At 34.8% G+C, this 17,469-nt stretch overlaps 1 protein-coding gene across 2 annotated transcripts in view; it reads right to left on the bottom strand.

The window, feature by feature from the left end:
• Positions 1 to 1,847: 1,847 nt before the first annotated feature.
• LOC130215875 (serine/threonine-protein kinase 38-like) overlaps positions 1,848 to 17,469 on the bottom strand; it is a 17,297-nt gene continuing 1,675 nt past the window's right edge. For both annotated transcript variants that reach the window (XM_056447728.1, XM_056447729.1), the window contains 12 exons: positions 16,282 to 16,464; positions 15,952 to 16,003; positions 12,611 to 12,733; positions 12,407 to 12,490; positions 11,859 to 11,982; positions 10,739 to 10,893; positions 10,511 to 10,613; positions 8,491 to 8,552; positions 8,299 to 8,416; positions 6,849 to 7,068; positions 5,358 to 5,452; positions 1,848 to 3,914 (listed from right to left, as the gene is read on the bottom strand). In XM_056447728.1, coding sequence (XP_056303703.1) covers positions 3,772 to 3,914; positions 5,358 to 5,452; positions 6,849 to 7,068; positions 8,299 to 8,416; positions 8,491 to 8,552; positions 10,511 to 10,613; positions 10,739 to 10,893; positions 11,859 to 11,982; positions 12,407 to 12,490; positions 12,611 to 12,733; positions 15,952 to 16,003; positions 16,282 to 16,412 — 1,410 coding nt within the window. In that variant the 5' untranslated portion in view covers positions 16,413 to 16,464 and the 3' untranslated portion in view covers positions 1,848 to 3,771. The remainder of the gene's footprint in view (positions 3,915 to 5,357; positions 5,453 to 6,848; positions 7,069 to 8,298; positions 8,417 to 8,490; positions 8,553 to 10,510; positions 10,614 to 10,738; positions 10,894 to 11,858; positions 11,983 to 12,406; positions 12,491 to 12,610; positions 12,734 to 15,951; positions 16,004 to 16,281; positions 16,465 to 17,469) is intronic.

Below are 17,469 nucleotides of genomic sequence, written 5' to 3'. Positions count from 1 at the left end.
TTAATGAGTTCTGGGCGTGTTTTGAGAATAAACCATCTTTCATTCCCTTAAAGAGTCAGTTGCGTCGCGCCATGGCGTATTTACTATTTACATGGAGGACTTTGTAAGTGGAAAACTGTACGCTTCACTAGAGAGAAAACAGTTAAACAGACCATCTGCAGCGCGAGAATGAGCCTCCTCCATTCAGCCTCTTTACTTTCACTTTCACTTTCTTTCGTGGATAAGGATACGTGTTGTACTCACAGACATCCAGAAGCCCACATATTTAATTTCTTTCCTTAAGCACAAAGATTTCTTTCAAAACTATTTCTAAATTTAGTTCTAATTTCTAGCAAACAAATAAATGAACAATAATAATGAAGTGTGCTCAAAACACTGAGTTATATTCAAACACACATGCTGTGCTCCATATGGTCCAAAACCTGACAGGTGGACAAATCTAAACTTGTTTTTAATAAAACAAGTATAAATATGCATATAATAAATACTAATAATAATAATAATAATAATAATAACATTATACAAATGCAAATTGTCATGAATAAACTAAAAAAGCCCCCGAATACGAAGAAGGCATGGAGGCAGTGGTGTTTATATTTATCTAGAAAATAATCATTTTTGTAATATGTTAATCCTTTAATTGTTTTCATCTGTTGAGATATTTGCATAATGCTGTACATCCTGCATGTTTTAAGCAATGTGTACACGAGGAGCATAACTAACACTGCTTTCAGCTGGTCTACTGCAGTCTATTTTAGTTCATCAAAATAGCAGCGCTCCATCAATGTGCCTTAACACACCTCTTTTCTATACCGAAACACCCACGAGTCCACAAAGTGGCGCAAATAGATTTGCTATTTAAACAACGTGGCAGAAATGGGAAAATTAAGGTTGCGTTGATCTGAAAATAGCAACACATCAGGGAAACACGTCTTGTGCCTCATTGCGCCGGGTGTATGATAGGGCCTGAAGTGTTCTTGGTTTTCTATCATTTGTATGTGGTTCATATGTAAATGTATGTATGTAATTGTTATAGTATCACACTTTAAAGCACTCCTAGTTTTGATAACGCACCCAAATAATAGTTTTTTTTAATTGGAAGAAGCCAAATGTAAAAGCATGTAACATTTTATTGCATTCTGGACAAGAAAAGAAGAAATTGAATATATAAACAAACATGTCAAATGTGTGTCATTACAAAGTACAGCTTTGCAGATACTAATTTAAAGACGGTTAAATATCAATACAAAAAGAGTTCATAGAAACATTAGAAAAAGGAAGCATCGTTTCCAAGAAAGTACCATTGAAATGAAGGATTTTCCAGCTTTGGTGTTTACATCTGCACATAAAGCATTCATACAGACAGCATTCGCTCCTAGAGGCAGGTTTTCATCAACATGTGAGCCTCTGATCGTACCTTTGGCAGTCAAATCAGCAGCAGTCAAATCTACTGCAGAAACAAATACAGCATCAAAACCTCAGCAAAGCTTCAAACTAGGCTAAAAAGCATCTATATGATGATAATACTAGCTGCATATGGGGCTGCGCCCATAATTTGTCATTATAACTAAAGCTAAACTGCTCGATATAGAGATTTATCTCTGCTGAGGAACAAATGTGGAAATAAACATTATATAAGGCACTTTATTTATAGTGAAGCCTTCGCATGAGGGATTTTTTTTGGCATTTAATCTGCTAAACATACTCCAGCTCTCCAGCATAAACACTCAACTCAGAGGACGAATTCATGAAACCGTCATACGCAGAAATAACTTCTAGCTTCTTATAATAAATCTTCTTAAGAAAGTCCTTAGTTTAGAAAGTCCTTAGTTATCCTTAGTTTGTTCATTAGACAAAACTTAGAGACAGAACTGATTCAGACTGTCAGAGTTGATTCTTCTGAACGAATCAGTGAATCAGAATTCAAATTCTTGAAAAGCTCTTAAAAATGTCTTAAAGTTAACTGAAAACTAGTTGTAGATCCCCAAAGTCTGAGATTTCTAATACAATTATTGTTTTTCCTCTCAAATAAAGTGAAACAATGTACATTAGAAATACACCGAGATGAAAATTCTGTATGTACTTGGCCGGAAAATGCTTTGTAATAATTGTTATTTGATTAAATTAAAAGTCACTGATTTTTAAAAACACAAGCCAATAAAATAAGCACACCAGAGTTGCCATGACAACACCATAGCTCTATAGTAAGCAGCAGGAACTAGTATACTACACAGAAATAGCCTGTCGGCGCGTTATTTGAACAGACTTTGCATTTCTGGTGAGCATTTGCGTTCAACTAGAATACATTTACATGAGCGGAATATACACACACAGCGGAAAATTGGGTATTTTAAACTTTGACCACAGGACACGCACTTTGGTCATCGTGGCAACAAACTACCATTGCATGCGCTGCGTCCCAATTCGCATACTATCCGTCCTAAATAGTATTTGAAAGTAGAATTAGTATGTCCCAGATCGTAGTATGCTGAAAAGAGTACGCCTAAGGTTCCCGTATGGTTTACTATTTCTGCTAAAAACTCGAAGTGTAGAAGCGTCCGTACTCTAACCGCTGATATTACCCACAATACATTGCGCGTAGGACGTGAATTCGATTTAGAACTACAAACGCGGGTGAAAAGTGTAAACAAACTACAAACATGATGGACGCGCAAGACCAACCGTCAAGTAGAGAGAGGCTTCAGTAAAGATGTTTGTATGACTGTTAATTAATATCTCGCCCACTGGAACATGTTTTAATCACGTTTTCTGTGTTATATTTCTGTGTTATGTTTGGACATTACTGTCTGAATGCAGAATTATCCAAACACCTGAGGAGATTTCTCTGCATGATAGACTGGTGAATGGGAGATTAACCTGCTGCTGCTGCTTCTCCAATAAGGTAGGGAATTAAATATGACAGACATGTGGATGATGTGTGGATGATTGACAGGTCTCGTAACTAAGCAACACAACGATCTGTTAACGAGGAAGTAGTATGTCCCAAAAGCTTGCATACTCTTCTGTTACACACTATAGTGTGTACTTTCCTTTCACAAAAAGGTACATACTTTTAGGGTGTAGTATTAGTATGCGAATTGGGACGCAGCGATGGTCTCATATTGACATGAGCCTTTTTTCGGCTCCTGTTTTCTCTTTTTTTGCAGAAAAACGCCATTTGTTGCTGATAATGTTTGGAAGTTGAAAATTTGGTGCATGCCTAAATGCAGCGCTAATGAATCTATCGTAGCTATTCTTTCATTTTATTGATTTAAATATAAGAATGATCTTAAGAAAAAAATATTGAGATCTTCAACAGATTTTTTCATGAATTACAGTCAAGAAAAATCTCTAAATAAAACTTTAAGGGTCAGTTCACGCAAATAAAATACATTTTAAATTAGATTCTCTCACATTTAAGGAAGTCTAAACTTTTACGAGTTTCTTCTGTTGAACACAGAGGAAGATATTCAGAAGAATGTTGGAAAAAAGCAGCCATTGACATTGTTTTTTTCCATCATTCTTCAGGAAATCTTCCTTTGTGTTCAACAGAAGTTGACAGAACTTATATTTATAGGTGAAACATCCCTTTAAGAAAACTCTTGAGCATATTTTCGTGAATTCCGCCTCAGATTAGCTTACATTAAGGACTAATAAAGAAGCGCTGGCAGTATGCAGCAGCACAGGAGTGTGTTTCTGACAGAGGTCTGGACGCAGAGATGTTTTCTTTGGTAGTGTGGATGAGGAAGTGCAGTGATTGGCTCTGGATTCTCAGCGTTTCCCGCTCTTCATGTATGACGGTATGGCTCCTCTCGCCGTCAGGCCCTCGAAGCGCTTGTAGGTGTAGTTGATGAAAACCCAGTCCTTGTTCTTGTAGTCCGACTCCGGGTGATGGTTGCTCACTACAACAGGACCTCCACGGCAAAACACACAGTTCACGGTCTAGCATGCTGTAGCAAGGTGCTAAGTTCTCATTACATGCTACTAACATGATTTAACACACCACTAGCATGTTTTGTAGCAAGTTCTACTTATATTTCAACACATAGCTAGCATGTTTTGTCAAGCAGCAAACATTTTAATATGCTGTTAGCATGTTGTAGCAGGTTGCTAAGGTTTTTTTCCAAGTTACTAACATCATTTGATGTAGCATGGTTTAATAGACTGCTAGGATGTTTTGACAGGCTGCTAACATGTTTTAGCATTTAGTAGCAAGTTCTACTTTGCATTTGTGCATATCAGCACACATTTTTAAATGCTGTTATAATGTTAGCAAGTTGCTAAGACTTTCTTCCAAATTACTGACATAATTTCTCATGTCACTAACATGGTTTGATACCCTGCTAGTATGTTTTGACAAGATGCTAACATGTTTATAGCCATTTTTAATAAATTGTACTTACATTGTAGCACATCGTTAGCATAATTTGTCAAGCAGCAAACATTTTAATATGCTGTTAGTTTGTTGTAGCTAGGATTTTTACTATGGTTTAGATTACTACCATGTTTTGACAAGCTGCTAACATTTTTTAACATGCTAATAGCATTTTGTAGACAGTTCTACTGACATCGCTAACATGTTTTGTCACACAGCAAACTTTTTAATGTTCTGCTAACATTTTCTTCCGTGCTAATGACATAATTTAACTCGTCACTAACATGGTTTGATTCCCTGCTTGCATGTTTTGACAACATGTTTACAGCATTTAGTAGCAAGTTCTACTTACATTTTAGCATATCCGTAGCATATTTTAGCAGCAAATAATCTAATAAGCCGTTAGCATGTTGTAGCAAACTGCTAAGGTTTTCTTCCGAGTTACTGACATAATTTAACATGTCACTAGCAGAGTTTAATGTACTGTTAGCATGCGTAAGCTAACAAGTTTATAGCATTTTGCAGGAAGTTCTACTCACATTTTAACACATCGCGCACACATTTTGTCATTTTAATATGCTTTTAGCATGTTGTAGCAAGGCGTTATGACAAGCATGTTTTGACAAGCTGCTAACTTGTTTTAATGTGTTGCGAACATTTCTTTACAAGCATAAACAAGTTGTTAACCTGTTGCAACATGTTGTAGCACATTGTCATGTTCTAGCATTAGCGTTGCTCATTTTAGAAGGTTGCTACCATATTTTGTCAAGCTTCAATCATGTTTTAAAATATTAGTAGCATTTCAGCAAGCTGCCACAAGTTATAACATATTGCTAGCATGTTTTGTTAACATGCTAACATGTTTTATCAAGCTCCCAGCATGTTTTAACATGTTTATAACATTTCGAACCAAGTTACGAAATGTGAACCACAGCTAAAAGTAGAGGATTACTTCACAAGAGTTGTTTTTATTGCGTCTTACTTGTTGGCTGCAGGATGTCTGAATCTGGAAACTCGTCGAAGTTGGATGTGTCGTCGATACTCTTGATCTCGATGGTAATGGCTGCAGGTCTCTCTCTGTGAATGAGAGTTTAACCTTACTTAGGTCAGAAGCTCAATGTGAGCGTTTATAATCAAAGATATGTTTTATACATGTAAGCCTTGGATGTGTATCGTTTGCGCTTATCGCATTATTAAGATAGTTTACGTTTTTACGGCTACAATTAGTGTTTGCTTGTGTGAATGCTAATATAGTTACCATTATAGCTATTGCTCGCTGGTGTGGACGTTAACATAATGTCAAAGTTATTGTTAAACGGTCACTAATATAGCTATCATAATAGTTTTCTTTGACTGCTCTGAATGCTAATATAGTTAATGCTAGTTATCGTCCACTGGTGTGAAGGCTAATATAGGTTTTACAATAACTGTCTGTTGTTTTTGAATGCTAATATAGTTATAGTTCACTAGTAAAAAACATATATGGATAATAATATAATAGTTATCGTCGGCTGCTGTGGATGCTAATATAGTTAATGTTACAGTTATTGTTCGCTCATTAAGTAATTCGGTAATTGCTTTAGTTACTGTTCACTTATGTGGATGCTAATATGTTATTGATTACTGTTGTTGTGAATGCTAATATAGTTATTTTTATCGTTCCCTTTTTACGGTATTTTTAGTTATAATGTTATTGTGTGGATGCTAATATAGTTATCATTATACTAATATAGCTAACAATAGTTATCGTCGGCTGCTGTGGACGGTAATATAGTTAACATTACAGATATCCTACACTGGTGTGAAGGCTAATATAATTATTACAGTAATTGTCTGTTTATGTTGACTAATATAGTAAGTGTTATAGTTATTGTTCCCGGTAGTTGCTATAGCTACTGTTCGCTTACATGGACGCTAATATGGTAATCATTACTCTTTTTGTTGTGAATGCTAATCTAGTAATCGCTCAAAAAAAAAATTCTAATATAGTTATCATTATAGGTATTATTCGCTGGTGTGGGCATTAACGTGAAATGTTAATGATAGTATAACAGAATTATAAAGGTTATTATTGGCTGCTGTTGACGCTAATATAATCAATGTTACAGTTATCATTCACTGGAGTGAAGGCTAATATAGATATTACAGTGACCGTCTGTTGATGTTGACGCTAATATAGTAATTGTTCGCTTATGAAGTAATGCATAATTTGCTAATAGTTGCTGTTCACTTATCTGGGTGCTAATATGGTAATCATTACGTTTGTTGTTGTTGAAAGCTAATATAGTAATCGCTCATTGGTTGTGAAAATACACACAAGATGGTGCTGCGCAACTTCACACTTTCTGGCACTCGCTTGTTCCACAGTCACTATAATTACCGTTCAATTACTAATAATTACTGTTGTTGTTGAATTCTATTATAGTTATATAATTGTTACATTTTTTTGCGTTAACGTGAGACACCTGCGCACCTGATGTGGTCGTAATCGACTCCTTCGAAGAATGCGTTCCTCTTTATGTCGTCCACGCCGCTGGCACCGATTCGATGATCCGCCTCGCAGCAGAAGCGCAGGATCAGCTCTTTAGCACGCTCAGAGATCGGCACCTCTGGAGGAAAAACCAGCGTCTCCTTCCAGCTCATCACCTTCTTATAGGTTTCTTGAGGAGTTTCTGAGCAGAACGGAGGATAGCCTGAAAAACAGTATATATAATCAGCATAAAGCGCTATCCACTTCATTTTATTTCACTGTCGCAAATATAGCAATCGTCCACCATATTGTATTTATTTTGACAGTTTACGTTCTTACAGTACTGATGCTTATAATGGTAATGTTACAATTGTTGTTTGATGTGTAAATGCTAATATGGTTATTATTATACTAATATAGCTAAAATAATAGTGTTGACGCTAATATAGTTAATGTTACAGATATCCTCCACTGATGTGAAGGTGAATATAGTTATTACAGTAATCGTCTGTTGATGTTGATGCTAATATAGTTATTGTTCGCGGTAATCGCTACATTTTATTTTTTACATTTTACAAATTTAGTAATCGTCCACCACAGCTATTGTCTGCTGGCATTAATTGTATTATATATTTATTACAAATTAATCATTTATTTTAAATATTAGATTTCATATCATGTGATGTATTTTGAAGCAGTAGATTATTGAAGTGTATCTTTTTGGAAGAATAGCCTTAATTTAACTATTTAATAATTGTCACGTTTACATGATGTCACTTATTTTTATTTATTTAGTCTATCTTTTCGTAATAATTAAAATATGGGTTTTTTTACTAGTATTTTTATTGTGCCAAGTTACTAAAATTATTAAACCTAAAATGTATTATTTTTTCACATTTTTGTTATAATAATTTTTTAATGATTAATTCCATAAGAGCGCAGCTGCAATCCACTTACGTCTAATTTTATTTTATTCTCAGAAATATAGTTATCGTCAACAGCTACTTGAACGCTAGTAAAATCTGCTGGTGTTAAGCATTATGTACTTATTAGTAATAAATAAGCATTTATTTTAATAATTTTAATTCATATTATTGTTTATTATTTAACGTATTGTAAAGCAGCAGATTAACTGAAGTGTGATTATTTATGATTTTTAAAAACCTTAATTGAATTATTTAATAATTAAAACGTCACGTTTCCATGATGTTATTTTTATTAAATTTAGTTTACTTATTGCAATAATTAAAAAAATAACTAGTATTTTTATTGTGCTAACGTGCAACTTACGAAAATTTTATTTCTTTATTTCTTTTATTTTACGAAAATCATATTTTTTCAATTTTTTGTTAGAATTAATTTTTAATATTTACTTTAGTTAATAAACAAATCTCCAAATGCTCATTTATCTAACTATTTTAAGTGACTAATTTGCATATTTGCCGTTTCTTACCAATCAGCATCTCGTACATGATGACGCCGAGGCTCCACCAATCACAGAGCTTGTTGTATCCGGTCTGCATGAACACCTCTGGAGCGATGTAGTCTGGCGTTCCCACTGTGGAGAAGGCCTGGACGTGGCAGAGCAACATAACGCATCACTTCCTGTTTGCTAAAATAAAAAATAATAATAAAAATAACTGACCAGCTGCCTGCGGTTCCTCTTCCATGTCTCGGCCTTCCTCTTCGAGTTCATATGCTGAAACGCTACGAGAATTGTTCATTAAATACACCATTTGGAAAAGTGGACGTGAAAAATAAACGTAATCGCTACTAAATTTGATTGAATTGCGTTAATATGACATCAGGGTGTTGCCATGGAAACAGCTGTGTGCGAATGCAAATACAGCTATCACTTTAGTCATCGCCCACTATTGTTTTGATTATAGTTATCGTCAGCTGCTGTGGGCGCTAATATAGTTAACAATATGGCTATCGTCCACTGGTGTGAAGGCTAATATAGTTATTACAGTAATCGTCTGTTGATACTGATGCTAATACAGTAATTATCATTTTTAACTAATATAATTTTCACGATTACCATAATTATTGTTATAGTTTGCTTATTTGGACGCTGATACATAGTTAGCATTACAAGTTGTCTGTCGTTGTGATTGATAGTTATTTTGATCGTTTTCATTCACTGGTAGTCATGCTAATAATGTTAAAACAATATTTGCTTGTGTGAATGCTAATATAGCTATCATATTTATTGTTCACTGGTGTTAATGCTAAGTTATTGCTAACTAGACACTGTGATTGTAATTGTAATTGTTATAGTTTTGAACTAACATAGTTATTGTGACAGTAACTGTTATTGTTAAATGGACACTAACATAGCTATCATAAGAGTTATCATTGGCTGCTGTGGACGCTACTATAGTTAACGTTAGTTATTATCCACTGGCTAATACAGTTATTACAGTAGCTGTCTGCTGATGTTGTCGCTAATATAGTCATTGTAGTTTTAAACTAATATGATTATCGTTACAGTAGCCGTTCACTTATTTGGATGCTAATATTGTTAGCATTACAGTTGTCTGTTGATGTAGACGATAATAGTTATTTTGATGCTAATAATGTAATTGTCACAATTCGTGTTTGCTTGTGTCAATGCTAATATACAGTAGCTATCATTATAGCTATTGTTCACTGGTGTGGGCTTTAATATAATAAATTTAACGTTATTGTTAAATGAATGCTAATATAGCCATCAATAGTTTTCATTGGCTGCTGTGATCGCTAATATAGTTGGTGTTACAGTTATGACAGTAATTGTCTACTGATATTGTCGCTAATATAGTGATTGTTGTAGTTTTTAACTAATATAATTATCGTTACAGTAATTGTTCACTTATTTGTATGCTAATATTGTTAGCATTACTGTTGTTGTCTGTTGATGTGGACGAAAATAATTAATTTGATTGTTTTGTTCGCTTATAAGGATGCGAATAATATTACAAATAATGTTTGCTTGTGTGAAGGCTAATATAGTTATCGTTATAGTTATTGTTCACTGGTCCGGCCATTAATAGAATACATTTTTATTTACGTTATTGGTAACTAGATACTGATATAGCTACCATAAAAGTTAGCATCTGCTGCTTTGGATGCTAATATTAATGAAATGAAAGTTAACGTTACAGTTATCGTACACTGGACTGAAAGCTAAAATAGTTATTACAGTAATTGTCTGCTGATGTTGTTGCTAATATAGCAATTGTTGTAGCTATGAAGCAATACAGTTATTGTTCACATATGTGGACGCTAATATGGTAATTACTGTTGTCTGGTGTAGACAATAATACTTATTTTGATGCTAATAATGTTATTATTACAATTAGTGTTTGCTTGTGTGAATGCTAATATAGTTACCATCCACTAGTGTAAGCCCTAATGTAGTTATCATTATGTGTGATAATATAGCTACCATTCGCTAGTTTTAGAGTTAATAAAGTACAATTTTAGCTATTGTTCTCTGGTTTGGGTACTAAATAACATAACATTAATTATAAAACACGCACTGGACTACTGACAATATGAGTATATGAAAATATAATACGAAAATGTTAACTATGGAAATGATTAGTCATTATAAATGCCATTCAACGTCATGTTTGTGAAATTAATCGTGTTGCTATGACAGCAGAGCACATGTGACTCACTGAGGTCGTTTGATTGGCTGTGATTCAGGTTGCGATAAAACTCCGTCCGATGTGCTTTTTTGAGGCCTGTACACAAGCCAAAATCAGACAGCTTGACATGACCCTGAAACACACACACACACACACACACACACGTGATGAATGGACCAATCAGAAGCCTCGCTGAGACTGACGTCTGAAAAGCAGAAAGTGCACAGGAAGCAGGGTTGCGTCGCTTCCTGTTCTGACCTTGGAGTCTAGCAGCAGGTTGTCTGGTTTGATGTCTCGGTGAATGAAGCCTAGCTGATGGATGAAGTCGATGGCCAGAACCGTCTCCGCCACGTAGAACTGAGTCTCTTCCTCCGTCAGTGTGTCTTTCTTCATCAGCAGTGTCATCATGTCTCCTGGAGAAAGACACACACATACACACACACACACATTCCGACAGTTCATATTACTCAACATTAGACGCTCAATGAGTCATCTAAATCATTCTGTGTTCATAAGAATCAACTCATACTCCTCATTTGCACCGGTTCACTGATTTGTTCCGAAGAATCAACTCGAACTGCTCATTTGAACTGGTCATTCAGAAGAATCAACTCAGACTGTTTGTTTGAAAAGGTTCACTTATTTGTTCAGAAGAATCAACCCAGATTGCTCATTGGAAGTAGTTCCCAGATTCTTTAAAAGAATCATCTCAGTCTGCTTGTTTGAACTGTTTCACGGAGTCATTCAGAAGAATCAACTCAGACTACTCATTTGAACTGGTTCACTGATTTGTTCAGAAGAATCAATTGAGACTGCTCAATTGAACTGGTTCATTGATTTTTTTTCTGAATAATCAATTCAGACTGCTTGTTTTAACTGGTTAATTGATTCATGAAAAAGATTCAAATCAGACTGCTTATTTGAACTGGTTCATTGACTCATTTAGAAGAATCAATACAGACTGCTTCTTTGAACTGGTTAGAAGAATTAACCAGTCTGCTTGATTGGACTAGTCTATTGATTCATTCGGAAGAATCAAACCAGTCTGCTCATTTGAACTGGTTCACAGATTCATTCAGAAGAATCATCTCAGACTGCTCATTTGAATTAGTTTACTGATTTGTTCAGAAGAATCAACTCAGATTGCTCATTTGATTCGGTTGACTCATTTGTTCAGAAGAATCAACTTAGACTGCTTGTTTGAACTGGTTCACTGACTCGTTTAGAAGAATCAGTACAGACTGCTTCTTTGAACTGGTTTACTGATTTGTTCAGAGGAATCAACCTAACTGCTCGTTTGAATCATTTCTTTAAAACGCATGGTTCTGAATAAAGCTTTCATGAGACATCTATTATTAGACATGACACATGCTCTCACCTCCAGGCAGAAACTCCATGAGCAAGTACAGATTCAGTTTATCCTGAAAACTGTAGAACATTTTCACCACCCAGAGACTGTCTGCCTGAACCAAGATGTCCCGCTCCGCACGGATATGAGCAACCTGAGACACAACACAGAAGGAAATAACAAATTATATAGAGTCTAAATTGCATTAAATAAAACACTAAATACAAATAAAATAAATTGAAAAAGACATAAAAAAGTATATTAAAATATACAAATACATAAATAAAATGACTAAATATTATTTTAACAAAACCATAAAATAACAAAATATGAAAAATGGATACAATAGAACTAAGTACATATAAAAGAACGATCAAATTAAAGAAAACAACAGAAAGCAAAAACATAGTACCGCATACAACCAAATAAAATAGAAATAATAACACGTAACTAAATATATTATAAAAAATTATGTTTATTTAAAAAGACATCAATTAAAAAATTAAATGACAAAACAATAACATATAAAAAGCAATAAACAATAATGTCAAATAAACAAAATAAACTAAAAACGTCACCTGCTCTTTCTGCAGCATATCTGCTTTGCGAAGAATCTTCATGGCGTAAACATGACCCGTGTCTTTCTTCTGAACCAAACGCACCTGCAGACAGCAGAAACACACTTATTGTATATATATATATACTATATATACTTATATATACTATATAAAACACTATCTGATAATCGTTAGTGTGTCATCAGTGCTCATTAGCATAATCACCTCCCCGAATGCTCCTCGTCCAATCACCTTCAAAGACTCAAAGTCATCCAAACCCAGTCTAGTTCTCTTCAGACGGAGGAACTCAGTCTCTTTACGAGCATGCTGAGAACGCCGAACACGTTTCTGGAATATGTTATATAAACGAAAAAATTATATCGTTATAAAGATACACGTGTAAGGGCCCATTCAAGCTACAAGCAATAGGACAGCGAATTGACACCACAATTATAACGATTCCAACATAGAACGAATGAAATCGCTTAAATATTGTTACTATAGTTGTCAATCGCTATTGGACGTAATATACTTAGCTATAGTTTGCTAGTGTGGATGCTAACAGTTATCATTATAGATATTTTTTGCTAGTGTGAAATTGTTATAGTTGTCGTTCAACAGTGCGGATGCTAACATGGTTATCATTATACGTTATGTACGGAAAAAATTACATAGTTATAAACATACGCATGTAAAGGCCTGTTCACGCTACAAGAAATATGATTTTGTTAACGATAATAGCGAACTGACAAAACAAATATAAAGATAACAGCACGAAACGAACAAATAAACAACAAGAGAAAAAACCCGCTCAAATATAGTTGTTATAGTTGTTGTTCGCAATTGTGGGTGTTAATATAGTTATAGTTCGCTGGTGTGGATGCTAACATTTATAATTATAGATATTGTTGGCTAGTGTTGGCATTAATTTAATGTAGTACTTTTAGTTGTCGCTCATTAGCATGAGTGTTGCTATAGTTGTCGTTCGCTATTGGACGGTAAAATACTTAGTTATAGTTCTCTAGAGTGGATCCTAACAGTTATCATTATAGATATTGTTTGCTAGTGTGAAATTGTTATAGTTGTTGTTCAACAGTATGGATGCTAACATAGTTATCATTATATGCTATACGAAAACAATTACATAGTTATAAACATACGCGTGTAAAGGCCTATAGCGAATTGACACCAGAACTATAACTAAAACAACACTGAACGAATAAAAATCACTAAAACATATTGTTGTTCGCTAACGTGGGTGTTAATATAGTTATAGTTCGCTAGTGTAAGCATTAATATAGTTATTTATAGTTCTCTAGAGTGGATGCTAACATTTAACATTATAGATATTGTTTGCTAGAGTGAAATTGTTATAGTTGTCGTTCAACAGTGCGGATGCTAACATAGCTATCATTACACGCTATGTACAAAAAAAATTACATAGTTATAAACATACCCGTGTAAAGGCCTATTTATGCTACAAGCAGTATCATTACATCAAAGAGAATAGTGAATTGACACCAAAACTATAACCATAACAACACAGAATAAACTAAATTGCTCAAATATAGTTGTTATAGTTGTCGTTCGCTATTGCGGGTGTTAATATCCTTAGTTATAGTTTGCTAGAGTGAATGCTAGCGGTTATAATAAAAATTGTTTGCTAGTGTGGGCTTTAATAGTTATAGTTCGCTATTATGTGCATTAATATAGTTAGTTATAGTTAGCTAGTGTGGGTGCTAACAGTTAACATTTTAGATATTGTTTGCTAGTGTGAAATTAAATTAGTTGTTAAAGTTGTTGTTCAATAGTGTGGATGCCAACAGTTATCGTCATAATAATCATTAGCTAGTGTGGACGTCAATATAGTTTTTATAGGTCACATTCGCTAATGTGGGCATTAATTTAGCTGATATATATATATCATTCGCTAACTTGGACGCTAACATACTTATCATTATAATTATCATTCACTTGAGTGGGGGTTAAAATAGTTAGTTAGCTAGTGTGGATGCTAACAGCCATCATTATAGATATTGTTTGCTAGTGTGGGAATTACTTAAGTTGTTATAGTTGTGGTTCGTAGTGGATGCTAACATAGTGGCCGTTAATGTAGTTGTTATAGTTGTTGTTTGCTAATGTGGCCATTAATATAGTTGTTAGAGTTGTCGTTTGCTAGTGTGGATGCTAACATAGTTGTTAATTATTGTTCGCTAGTGTGGCTGATAATATAGTTGTTATAGTTGTAGTTTGCTAGTATAGACGCTAACATAGTTGTTAATTATCGTTCACTAGTGTGGCCGTCAATACATTTGTTAAAGTTGCTGTTCACTAATGTGAGCATTAATATAGTTGTTATAGTTGTTGTTCGCTAGTATAGATGCTAACATAGTTGTTAATTATCGTTCACTAATGTGGCCGTTAATACATTTGTTAAAGTTGTTGTTTACTAATGTGAGGATTAATATAGTTGTTATATTGTTCCATTGTTCGCTAGTGTGGATGCTAACACAGTTGTTAATTATCGTTCACTAATGTGGCCGTTAATATAGTTGTCGTTCACTAGTATGGATGCTAACATAGCTGTGAATTATCATTCGCCAGTGTGGCTGTTAATATAGTTTTTATTGTTGACATTCGCTAGTTGGGATGCTAACATAGTTGTTAATTATCGCTCACTAATGTGGCCATTAATATAGTTATCGTTCGCTAGTATGGATGCTAACACAGTTGTTAATTATCGTTCGCTAATGTTGCCATTAATATAGTTATCGTTCGAGAGTGTGGATGGTAACACAGTTGTTAATTATCGTTCACTAATGTGGCCGTTAATATAGTTGTCGTTCACTAGTATGGATGCTAACATAGCTGTGAATTATCATTCGCCAGTGTGGCTGTTAATATAGTTTTTATTGTTGACATTCGCTAGTTGGGATGCTAACATAGTTGTTAATTATCGTTCACTAATGTGGCCATTAATATAGTTATCGTTCGCTAGTATGGATGCTAACACAGTTGTTAATTATCGTTCGCTAATGTGGCCATAATATAGTTATCGTTCGCTAGTATGAATGCTAACATAGCTGTGAATTATCATTCGCCAGTGTGGCTGTTAATATAGTTTTTATTGTTGACATTCGCTAGTGTGAATGCTAACATAGTTGTTAATTATCGTTCACTAGTGTGGCTGTTAATGTAGTTGTTGTCGGTAGTATGGATGCTAACATAGTTGTAAATTATAATTTGCTAAAGTGTGGTTGTTAAAGTTGTCGTTCGCTTGTGTGAATGATAAAATAGTTGTTAATTATCGTTCGCTAATGTGGCCGTTAATATAGTTTGTTAAAGTTGTCGTTCGCTAATGTCAGCGTTAATTTAGTTGTTATATTGTTCGCTTTTGTGGACGCTAACATAGTTATTATATTTATCATTCGCTAGAGTGGGCCTTAGTATAGTGGTTAGAATTGTCGTACGCTAATGTGGATGCTAATATAGTTATCGTGATAGTTCTCTTCTGCTGTTGTGAGCTCTGGTTTCATTATGGTTATGGTTTAGTGTGTGTTTGATACCTCTTCATCAGGCAGTCCTTCCTCATCCATCACCTTCTCCAGTTTTTGCTGCCTGTTAAGAGGACATTATTGATTAGCATACTACTATTACTATTTCTGCAGAACCAACAATGTGCAGTTTTAAAACAAATACAGCATATAATATGAATAATGTCATGTTATGTAATTAAGTGTCGACCTTAGCACAGATTTGTGAGTAAATGAATAACATGGGAATAAAGAGGAACGACTGAATGTCACGCTCAACTGATGGAGCAAAACAAACATGTTTCTGATGATTAACAGAGCGATTCTGTTACTGTATCTCTGTGTGGATCCCTTTATGAATACCTCATCTCTCTCTCCTCATGCTGTGTGATCAGGTTGCTGTAGAAGTTCTCCAGGGTGACCTTAGCCATGGTCACTCTCTCCTTGGTGTGGTTGCTCATTAATGAGCTGGAGGCGTGGCCTCGTGTTGCCATGGAGAGCCAAACACCTGGACTGCTGGTCTAGAACCGGTTTATATATGGAGATCTGCAGGAGTTTACAAACACAACATGATTTGCATGAGCTGGAGTCACGCTACGCTCCAGCAGAAACCAGAAAACTAGCTTTACACTTCTGTGTCTGATTGTGGAAAGAGAACGAATGTGACCATAAAAACACTTGGCAGAAGTCATTCAGACAGAATCTGCGGTCTGAAGTGCAAATATAGAGACGGTTAAGAGAGGAAACTCAGGAACAATACTGCTGGAATAGCATTTCACACAGTTATGTGTAGTGTTTTTGAACCATACTATAGTGAAGTACTTGTATTCATCTGTTGTGGTGATTCTACAGTTGCTATAGTAACATAACTATAGTAATATAAACAAACGAGCCAATACTGTAGCTCTTTCATTTATAAGGTATATTATACTACAATACACCACAGTTGACTACAGTAAAAACTAAAGTATACTGCAGTATTTATCAGTTCACTATAGTAAATATTACAGTATGCAGGAGCATTCATTAACAAAGAGTTGTAAATACTATAATATATACGGCATAATACACTTTACTATAGTATGGTTCAAAAGCAATATAATAATTACTATAAATTACTATAGTTTTTTCTCAAAGGGATCATGTTAATGAATGTTATTTAGCCGATATTCTATCAATGAAACTATATTTAAAAAGCTATATAGATATGAGTTTACAATACACACTCACTGGCCACTTTATTCCACTTCATCACATGGCAGCAGCTCAATGCATTTAGGCATGTAGACATGGTCAAGACGATCTGCTGTAGGTAAAAGCGAGCATCAAAATGGGGAAGAAAGGGGATTTAAGTGACGCTGAACGTGGCATGGTTGTTGCTGCCAGACGGGCTGCTCTGAGTATTTCAGAAACTGCTGATCTACTGGGATTTTCACGCACAACCATCTCTAGGGTTTACAGAGAATGGTCCGACAAAGAGGAAATATCCAGTGAGCGGCAGTTCTGTGGGCGCAAATGCCTTGTTGATGCCAGAGGTCAGAGGAGAATGGC

This window comes from Danio aesculapii, chromosome 22 (assembly GCF_903798145.1).
Source record: "Danio aesculapii chromosome 22, fDanAes4.1, whole genome shotgun sequence".
NCBI lineage: Eukaryota > Metazoa > Chordata > Actinopteri > Cypriniformes > Danionidae > Danio > Danio aesculapii.
Note: the sequence above shows the minus strand (reverse complement) of the source record. Positions and strands in the feature narration are given on the sequence as shown.